This window comes from Prunus avium, chromosome 5 (assembly GCF_965620075.1).
Source record: "Prunus avium chromosome 5, drPruAviu1.hap1.1, whole genome shotgun sequence".
Lineage (NCBI taxonomy): Eukaryota > Viridiplantae > Streptophyta > Magnoliopsida > Rosales > Rosaceae > Prunus > Prunus avium.
Window position 1 is genome coordinate 25,662,705 of NC_142288.1, and position 10,641 is coordinate 25,673,345.

Here is a 10,641-nt window from a genome sequence, read left to right on the forward strand (position 1 = left end):
AAGGGAGAGTAGTCTCACTGTCAATTCTCTACGAATCAACTTTATCTCCTTTGGTGGCAAATGTATTATTTTAATCTTATGTCATGACCCACATGTTCAAACATACTTTGGTGAGATTATATATAGTATACACGTATATACAACAAGGCCAAAAAAGAAAAAAAAAAAAAAAAAAAGGCCCTGGAGTTGAGTGGTGACTCAACGCAAATACGTCTTTTAAGTGAGATACACCAACCCAAATTGAATAATGCTCTCGGAAATAGAAAGGACATAAAACACAAAATTTAGAGCCCGTTTGATAGCTATTTCAATTTTAGTTTTTAGTTTTCATTTTTCATTTTTTGTGCTAGAATATAGAGGAAAAAGAAGGAGAATGAAAGTGAGAATAAAAATGAAGATGGGATTGAGAGGGAGAGGAGAGGATAGAAAGAAGGAGTAACAAAAGTGAAAACAAAAACTAAAAACTGAAATCTATTTCAAATTGTTTTCACTTTCAAGATTTTGTTTTCACTTTTGTGAGTCCTCCCTCCCATCCTCTCTCTCAATATCATCCCCACTCTCATTTTTCTCTATAATCTAGCACAAAAAATGAAAAATGAAAACTAAAAACTAAAATTGAAATAGTTATCAAACGGGAGCTTGAGAGCACATTCCCAATTAAACTTGTATTTTCTGGTAAAATGACATCAATAAGAAATAATTTACACGTCCCGTTTCCATAGAGTTCTCACATCTAACAAGATTGCGGCATCTGGGTGGAAAAGTTTGATACATTTCTGAGATCAAATTAACAGAACAAAGAGATTGCATGTGCTTGGTGATGGCGAATCCTGCGCAAAACTTATCACATAGGCTGCGGCTGACTTGTAGCATCAGTATCACTTCCAGCCCCATTCGTAGTCGCCGAGTCACTGAAAGAATGTTGATGATCAGGACCAGATGTAGTTGAAGATGTTATATTTAACGGATGGTCAAATTTACAAGCTGGCTCAAATTTGCAAATGCCCATAGCGAATGTAATGTGTGCAAATGTTCTGATCCTGGATTTTGAAAAACAAATTTAGGATCAAATTTTGTGTGATCAATGGCATGCAATCATGAAGCATGCTATGTGATCAAACTGAGGTTCTTATACAGAAGAGGGGAGAAGTACAGCTGGTCAAGAATCTTCATGATTCAAGAGCAGCAAATATCCTTTCAATAGCATTTTCATCTGTTTTTCCCATGTGTCACAAAGTGAAAAATCCTTTCTAAAATCATATTCCAAAATTATGAACTGATTGCAAAAAGCACGGTCAAGAGAAGAGTGAACTTACTGGTCTCAAAGGGTGCAAGAGGGGGATACTGCAGTCTGGGTTTTCGGATGGTGATACTTGCAGTTGGATTTAAACTTACAATCACCCGTTCTTAAGAAATAACTGCAAACAGGTTGGCCAGGTCTTTCTGGGAATTCTTCAGCTTGCTGGTGCTGTGGGTATTGTTTATAGACGTTGGTCCCAGTCACTGAGTTGTTCATAAGATAAGGTTGATGTGTGGGCATGCTTCTTTCTTGTAGATATGCTGGAGCCTAAACATGCAAAAGTAAAACAACAATGCCAATTAACAACAGGAATCCCAAAAACTAATAGGGATGCCAATTAACATGTTCTGAAGGCACAGATGTCAACAACTAAACAAATTACTAGTGCAGACAGCAATTTGTTCAAAATATTGTCAATTTTCACAAACTTATAGCATCCGTGCATCGGAATATTATTAGTTTTCTGAGCCAGAAATGAATGAAAAAGAACATGGCCAGAAAAAACAAAGTTAACATACAAATAGATCTTGCTTTCTTATGCAAAATTTGTAACAAATTTATGGCCCTGGGAATATTGTGTGCAAATGTTATGGCCCTGGGAATATTGTGTGCAAATGTTATGGCCCTGGGATTTGAAACAAATTTAGTACAAAATTTGTGTGACCAATGGCATGAAACAAGAACCTAATATGTGGGGGTGGCAGCGGTGGTGACGGTGGTGGTGGTGGCGGTGGCACTGGGAGATGGTTGTGGCACTGGGGTGAAGGTGACGGTGGCATTGAGGGTGGTTGCGGTGGTGGCGATAGTGGTCGCATTGGGGGCGGCCGTGGTGGTGATAGCCATGACAAGATGGTGGTAATATAGGCGGTGAAATTGTATCTTGACTATCAAAATCTTCAAGGGGGAGCAAAGATTTGTCATGGCCTAAAATTAGTCTAGAATCAATCGAAATCCATCACTTTTTGTATTTCCTTTAAAATCAATGAGTCTTTTAATACACCCAAACTTTTATGGAGTCTTTTAAAATCTAATACATCCAAATTTGGATGGAATTTAAAAAGGTTGGATTGAATACACCCATAATTTTATAGACTTCTACCACCTGAACTTTTAAACTTCTTTAAAATATTTCAAAATCTCAAATGAATACATCCCCTAAACTTACAATCCCCCGTTCTGGAGAAGTAAATGCAAACAGGTTGAACAGGTCGTTCTAGGAGTTGTTCAACTTGCTTCTGCTGTGGATGTTGTTCGTAGGCGTTGGTTTCAGTGACTGAGTGGTTCATAACATATGGGTGGATGTGTAGGCATGCTTCTTTCTAGAAGATATTCTAGAGCCTAAACATGGCAGAACCAAAACAAAAACGAAGGTAAAAAGCATGTATGCGAAAATGCAAAAGAGGACAGTAGTAGTTCTATTACTAGTTGAATGCGAGAGAGAGAGAGAGAGAGAGAGAGAGAGGTCATATTAGTTTCATGAGAAAAATGAATAAAAATAACATAGAACAAAAAGGTTAACACAAAAAAGATTTTATTTGAGATCTTATCCCTTAAAAAATGTTAATTGGTGTATCAAAGTGATGACAGTTACTCAAACTGAAGACTACAACATGAGAGTGAAGAAAAAAAAGTACCTGATAACCATTCCAATCTGTATTTTGGGAAGGAATCCCTTGAGATGGCGGAATCACCATTGGCACATAAAGCGGAGCATCATTCAATGATCTTGGTGCAGACCATGGTGCTGCTGTTGATGACAATGCACCTTGTAATGATGCAGATCCGCCATTACCATATCCAGATGGGGGGTCACATTCTCTTGCAGCTGTAGGATCAGGGTGATTAAACCTGCAGTTTGTACCAAACATGCAGGAGCCATTTCGCATATAGAAGGAACAGTCTTTCTCCCCCTGTAACAAGTTGAAATAAATATTCAGGTAACAGACCAATAAAATAAGCAAAGATAAAGTCATAAATCTTAAACATCATGAAGAGATATTCATTCCTCAAAATTTTGCAGATCAAACCTAGAATTTATACCGGCCGAATTGGGAGGCCCAGAAAGTTACATTCTAGAATTGGAGCTACAGAAGGTTCCCCTCTTCTGGGATTGAAACTAAAAGCTTTTTCATATTTACATCCTCCTGACCTGGAATAATCCTGCAACAAGCTCAAGTGTCATAACATCATGAAACTACTACTAGTCCACCGTGTGTATTGCACAGATTTCAATATAAGGTACAATGGGAAAGAATTGTCATTGACATCTAAAAACATAATTGTAATCACTGTATAAAAAGGAATAGCTGATTGTCATGAAACAGCAAACATTTGTCGTAAAAACACATCCAATAATAAATTAACTAACTAGTTATTATATGTTCTTTAAAACAGATGACTCACCTTCCCCAACAATATGAACAAATATGTTCAAGACCTAATGATTCTATACTTATAAAAAAGATAAAAATGTGTTAGCTTATTTATTCAATTATGCATGCTAACCTACTTACTTTCAGATAACCAAACCCAGAAACCCCATCATCAAAACACAAAAAAACTGAGATACTACTTAATACCAAATATATGAAGTAAAACAAAATCTAGACATGGGGAACAAACAATTGCAGTAAAAACCATAACTTGAGATAGAAAGTTTCTGAGAATCATAACGAAAATAACCTTGGATTCTGTCTGGCCTGGCTTCTCTGCTGCCAACCCTTCCCTTTCCTTCATCTTGTCCTTAGACACCTTCAATTAATATGATAAATTTCAAAACACCAACAAACAGAAAGTGAGCACTGACAACAGAAATATTTCCTGCAATTATATTAGGCCAGAAACATTAACGTTTCAAACACCAAGGGAGACCTAAAGTCCCCATTTCTCTGGCACAAGCACAACAAATTTCACCACAAAGATGCATGTAAAGAGAAAAGCCGGTTTGACCAAAAGAAAAAAGAAGAACAAAGCCAGTTTCAGGCTTTTAGCTTTGAATCACCGCAAAAATCTCTTCTACGGCAATATCATTTTAAGAAAATATGAAAATGGTGCGTCCCTTCATTTCGAGTCAATTCCGCTGACAAAAATCATCATCACAGCATAATATACTAACCGATAAATACATTATAGCAAATGCACACATACATATTATACACTAACGACTAAACCAATAAACTACAGAAACACAGGCATGGCTTCTCAGCCGAAATAATGATAACTGAGGCCTGGCAAACATAAAAAGTCTCAATCTTTCACCATAAACATACGTATGCAAATGATGATGAAGGAAAAAGAAGGGAGGTATACCTTATTGGTTTTCCTTCTACGAGGGTGATTAAACTTGCAATTGGAGCCAAACTTACAAGTCCCAGTCTTTAGATAAAAAGAACAATCTCCAGTTTCAGGCCTCACTGGGTAATGATGCATTCTGCTTCTTTCCTCATTAACAACCTTCTTCTCCACCTCACCACCATACTCATTCTTATTTTCTCCACCTCCTCCACCGCTCTCTTCGCTCTGTGTCTCGTTTCCGTTTTCATTTCCGTTTCCGTTTTCATTTTCGCGCCCACTACAATTCCTCTCGGCCTCTTCTTTACCTTCCACCTTTTCTTTCACACACAATCTATGAATCTGATCAATGATGGCAGGATCGAGTTTCCGAATCACATCAATGATGGCATGATCGAGTTTCCGAATCACATCAACGGCAGCAAGGTCGAATTTCCGCTTCTCATCGAGGGCGGCGGGGTCGAATTTCCGAAACTCATCAAGGAGGGCCGGGTCGAATTTCCGAAACTCATCGAGGACGGCAGGGTCGAATTTCCGAATCTCTTCAAGGATGGCAGGATCGAGATGGGACGGTTGGCGAGAAACGACGTCGTTGTTATCGGGATTTAGGGGAACCGCGATGTCTTCAGAGAGCTCTGTTACCCTTCCAGATCTCAGATACTTGTAAAGTGCGTAAAGCGCGTAAAGCGCGGACACTGAGACTGGTAGTAGGAGGCGTGCGGCTGGCAACATCCTGATCGTGTTTTTGAGAATGAATCAATGGTGATAGATGAAACTGGGTTGCTGGGTTTGCTACCAGGTAAATTATGGTTGCACCCAGCAGTGCCAGTCATGCATCCTCACTCATCTATCTGACCACCAGTAGGGCATTGAGTTTTTGAGCTGCCTGCAACTCAATCAAATTTGGGTTTGCTTTCTTGCTTCCCTTCCCTTACAGTTTTGGCTTGTGGAAATTGGGTCTGCGAGTGTTTTGATTGGTAAAGTCAAAGTCATCTGCTTTTTCCTATGCGAAGCAAAAGCAGAACCAGGTAATGTTTGCGTTGCTTTTCAGTCGTAAAGATGCTTTTGAGAAAAAGTGGAGATTCTCCCATGTTATTGCCCTTGTTTGGTTTTTGCAATTTACATTGTTTATCCATGTATCAATCAACTGTTCTTGTTTTTTGCTTTTCATGCTTAAAGCACATTTCAACTCTACCAGTCCCCCCAATAGGGAAAAAAACTTGCCTGCACCGGGGATAGGACTATCCCCCTCCAATCGCAGCCCGCCACGTGTCTAATTTTGTCAGAAAATGGACAAGTGGCGGGCTGCGATTGGAGGGGGATAGGACTGTAGCCCTATCCCCGGTGCAGGTAAGTCTCTCTCCCCAATAGGAGAAACACTTGCATGAACGGGCTTGAGATAACCTTCCCATTTGGCTTATGATTGGGAGAAGAACACCATTTCCACTTAGCATATTGTGATTGGCCGGAATAGCGCTATCCCAATTTCATACAAATTTTTCTGCACCAAACAGGAACAGAGCTTGTGAAAAATTCCCATCTTGTTTCTAGGGAGTCTCAGTCTACTCTCCCCTTATTCATTTGTTGCCATAGTATTTAATCTTCCTCCGATGCCATGACCCACATGTTTAGGAAAGTTCATACTTGGCAGGTTTCGCGGACATGGTTGTCTTTTTTATTGGTGAGATTATTTACACATTTAATCAATGTTAAATGCAAGACGATAGCCAATGCATAAAATTAAACGTCTCCACAAGTTTGATTCATTAACACGTAGCCAAATTAAAGATACTCTTGGAATGAGGACATCAAACGCAAATTTGAGAAATTGAGGGAATAATTCGCAATTAAACTTGTATTTTCTGGTAAAGTGACATAAATAAGAAACAATTTACACGTCCCGTTTCCATTAACACGATTGCGGCAAGTGGGTGGGGTGGGTGGAAAAGTTCGATAGCACTGTTTTATAAACTAAAACAAGAAAAAGATTGCATGTTGCGAATCCTGCGCAAAAATTATTACACAGGCTGCAGCTGACTTATCGCATCAGTTCCACTTCTGCTCCCAGCTGTTCCAGTCCCATTCGTAGTCGCCGAGTCACTGAAAGGAAGTTGATGATCAGGACCAGATGTAGTTGAAGATGTTATATTTTCAGAATGGTCAAATTTACAAACTGGCCCAAATTTGCAAATGCCATAGCGACTGTAATATGTGCAAATGTTCTGATCCTGGATTTTGAAAAACAAATTTAGGAGTGATCAATGGCATGCAATCATGAAACATAATATGTGATCAAACTGAGGTTCTCATACAGAAGAGGAAAGAGGTACAGCTAGTCAAGAATCTTTATGATTCAGGAGCAAAATCCTTTCAATAGCATTTCATCTGTTTTTTTATCCATGTATCAACAAAGTGAAAAAAAACCCTTTCTAAGATTATATTCTAATATTATGAACTGATTGCAAAAAGCACGGTCAAAAGAAGAGTGAACTTACTGGTCTCAAAGGGAGGCCCTTGTCACTAAGCACACATTGGGGGGATACTGCAGTCTGAGTTTTCGGATGGTGATATTTGCAGTTAGATTTAAACTTACAATCACCGGTTCTTAAGAAATAACTGCAAAAAGGTTGGCCAGGTCTTTCTGGGAATTCTTCAGCTTGCTGGTGCTGTGGGTATTGTTTATAGATGTTGGTTTCAGTCACTGAGTTGTTCATAAGATATGGTTGACGTGCTGGCATGCTTCTTTCTGGTAGATATGCTGGGGCCTGAACATGCAAAAAGTAAAACAATAGGAAATGCCAATTAACAAGTTCTGAATCCAGGGATGTCAACAATTAAACACATTTATAGCATCCGTTCATGGGCATATTATTAGTTTTCTGAGACAGAAATGAATGAAAAAGAACATGGAAAAAAAGTTAACATACAAAAGATATCTTGCTTTCTAATACCTGAAAACTGTTAATTGGTATATCAAAGTGATGAAAATGTACCTGATAACCATTCCATTCTGTATTTTGGGAAGGAACCCCTTGAGATGGTGGAATCATCATTGGCACGTAAAGTGGAGTCTCATTCAATGATCTTGGTGCAGACCATGGGGCTACTGTTGATTGTGGCGCACCTTGCAAGGATGCAGGGCCACCGTTACCAAATGCAGACGCTGGATCAGATCCTCCGGCAGCTGTAGGATCAGGGTGGTTAAACCTGCAGTTCGATGCATACTTGCAGGATCCATTTCGCATATAGTAGGGACACTCTCTCTCCCCCTGTAACAAGTTAAAGTAAATATTCATAGTAACTGGCTGAGATGCGATAATAGCTCCAACAAACAGAGAGGATAAGCAAAGATAAAATCTTAATTCATAAAAATCATGAATAGATATCACTTTTAAAATTTTGTGGATTGAATCTGTAATTTATACCGGTCGAATTGGCAGGCCCAGAAAGTTTAGTTCTACAACTGGAGCTACAGAAGGTTTCCCTTTGCTGTGGCTGTATCTACAAGCTTTTCCATACTTACATCCGCCTGACCTCAAGTAATACTGCAACAAGCTCAAGTGTTATAACATCATGAAACTGTTACTAGTCCACCATTTGAAGATAAGGTAAAAAGGAAAGAATTGTCATTGACATCTGAAAGCATAAATGCAATTACTATATGAATAGGAATAAGTGACTGTAAAAAAAAAACATACAATTTTCATGAAAGAATATCCACTAGAAACAAGCTAACTAGTTACTTACTATATAGGTTGGTCAAAGCAGATGACTCACCGTCCCATATATATGGACAAATAAAGTTCAAGACCTAAGGATTCTGTATTCCGCTACAAGATAAAAGATTTTAGATTATTTATTTGGTTATGCATGCTGGCCTAACTTTCAGATAACCCAGACTCAGGAACACCATCACCATAACACTGAATACTAAGAAAATAGATACCAAATACATGAACTAAAGCAAAGTATAACGATTTCAGACATGTTCAATTACAGCAAAAACCATAAGAGTTCCTTAAAATCACAACACTAATAACCTTGCATTCTGTCTGGCCTGTCTTATCTCCAAACTCTTCCCTTTCCTTCACCTTGTCCTTAGACCCCTTCAATATGACAAAAAACATAACACCAACAAAGTGAGAAAACATAGTAGAGATATTCCAGTCATAAAAGGCTAGAAACATTAACATTTCAACACTAAGCCACCGAAAGGTCGCTATTTGTTTGACAGAATAATTTCACCAACAAGATGTTTGTTTTCAGCTACAAGTACAACCATAAGCAAGAGGCAATAAAATGCAAACACAACATGGCTTTGCGGCAGCAGTTGAGCTGAAAACAACTGAAGCTGGGCAAACATAAACAAAGGGTTCCAATCTTTCAACCATACATATGCATATGCTAAAGGCGAAAGAGAAGAGCTATACCTTCCTTTTAACGGGGTGATTAAACTTGCAATTGGACCCAAACTTACAAGACCCGGTCTTCAGATAATAAGAACAGTCTTCAGCTTCAGGCCTCACTGGGTACTGATATCTTCTTCTACTTTCCTCGGCCTTCTTCTCTGCATCACCACCATCCTCACTCTGATTTTCTCCTCCATCGCTTTGTTCACTCTGCCTCTCACTTTCATTTTCGTTTTCGTTTTCATTTTCAGTTTCTCGCCCATTAGAACTCTTCTTCTCTACATCTTCTTCGTCTTCTTCTTCTTTGGCATCCTCCTCTTTCAAATCCAGTTTCTGAAACTCATCAAGGTGATCCTCCTCCTTCTCCTTCAAATCCAGCTTCTGAAGCTCATCAAGGAAATCAGACGGTGCAGGATCGGGATCGGGGGAAGAAGGCAGAAACCCTAGTTCGGAATGGCTGGGTTGGTGGTGCTCATCGATGTGGTGGTTGTTGTTGGCATCGAGATTTGGGGGAACAGAGATAGCTTCAGAGACTTCCATTCTCCCTCCACATTTCAAAACCCTAACTCTCAGAAAAATAAGAGGAAAATGAACTGACTATGTTTGACAGAGAGAGAGAGAGAGAGAGAGAGAGAGAGAGGGGTTGGTTGGTGTGTGAAAAACGCTTTTTGGGAGATTTTTTTTATTTTTTGGCGAATAAAACGCTTTTGGGGTTTTGAGCTTTTTTGGGGGATAGACAAACAACGCAATGAATGGCACGTTAGGCACCTTCTACAGTGCACCAGGTGCACCCATGCACCATTTGTCATTTATGATGCTCCCAAATTTAAAAAAAAATTGGTTACCGGTTATACAAGTTATCAAGTTTCCACTTTTTGAAAATGCAATTGCATAAGGGTCATGCAATTATGCCCTTCCTGTTTGGCAATTGACATATGATTGGATAGTGATTTACAGTAGTTTGGATATGAGAATACCATAACATTGTAAGAGGATCCTAAAACTTATAAGTTATAAGATTTGGGTAGCGGTTTACAAATTTTTGAACCATGATTACAACATTAGGGTTCACTTAATCCATAATGTTGTAAATACTCATTTACAAGGATATGGATCCACATTACAAGGAATTGGTAACTCCGGACCATGAGGATGTAAATTGGGTCCTTATTCTAATAAAATAAGGGTTTACAAGATTAAGGGCTGATTTTACAATTTTGGGATACGAGGGTACCAAAACATTGTAAAAAGAATCCCTAAACTTGTAACTTATAAGTTTTTGGTAACAATTTACAGGGTTTTCCTCATGGATTACAACGTTAGGGTTCACCAAATTCATAATGTTGTAAATCATATATTTACAAAAATATAGATCCATATTACAAATGATTGGTAATAGTGGACATTAGGGATGTAAATTGGGTCCTTATTCTAGTAAACAATGGTTAAGGATGGATTTTACAATCTTATGGAACATAAATGTCTAAAATAGAGTAATACGAGACCTTAATATTGTAAATATTTGTGTTTACAAGTATAATGACCTAATTTACTTTCCTAAGGTCCCTAGTTACCTTAATATTGTACTAGACGTCTTTATCCTTGTAAATTACGATATTACAAGATTACGGATGAGTTTTA

At 38.5% G+C, this 10,641-nt stretch overlaps 2 protein-coding genes across 4 annotated transcripts; both read right to left on the bottom strand.

Annotated features, from left to right (window-relative positions):
* Positions 1-624: 624 nt before the first annotated feature.
* On the bottom strand, positions 625-5,765 carry LOC110756183 (zinc finger CCCH domain-containing protein 67-like). 2 transcript variants are annotated; one of them, XM_088253888.1, is made up of 6 exons: positions 4,610-5,765; positions 3,983-4,051; positions 3,341-3,460; positions 2,935-3,210; positions 1,317-1,567; positions 625-1,040 (listed from the first exon to the last, which is right to left on the bottom strand). In XM_088253888.1, exons 1-5 carry the CDS (start codon positions 5,321-5,323, stop codon positions 1,322-1,324), a joined length of 1,425 nt encoding a protein of 474 aa, XP_088110014.1. In that variant the 5' UTR covers positions 5,324-5,765; the 3' UTR covers positions 625-1,040; positions 1,317-1,321. The 2 variants fall into 2 exon arrangements, with proteins under 2 accessions (XP_088110014.1, XP_088110015.1); XM_088253889.1 differs by having other exon boundaries at positions 625-911; positions 4,610-5,764.
* Positions 5,766-6,419: 654 nt separating this feature from the next.
* Positions 6,420-9,687, bottom strand: LOC110756184 (zinc finger CCCH domain-containing protein 43). Of its 2 annotated transcripts, none has more exons than XM_021957581.2 (6): positions 9,022-9,687; positions 8,632-8,697; positions 8,017-8,136; positions 7,585-7,860; positions 7,087-7,356; positions 6,420-6,819 (listed from the first exon to the last, which is right to left on the bottom strand). In XM_021957581.2, the coding sequence occupies exons 1-6, from the start codon at positions 9,538-9,540 to the stop codon at positions 6,610-6,612; spliced, it is 1,461 nt and encodes a 486-aa protein (XP_021813273.1). In that variant the 5' UTR covers positions 9,541-9,687; the 3' UTR covers positions 6,420-6,609. The 2 variants fall into 2 exon arrangements, with proteins under 2 accessions (XP_021813273.1, XP_021813275.1); XM_021957583.2 differs by having other exon boundaries at positions 6,420-6,691; positions 9,022-9,686.
* Between the last annotated feature and the right edge of the window lie 954 nt (positions 9,688-10,641).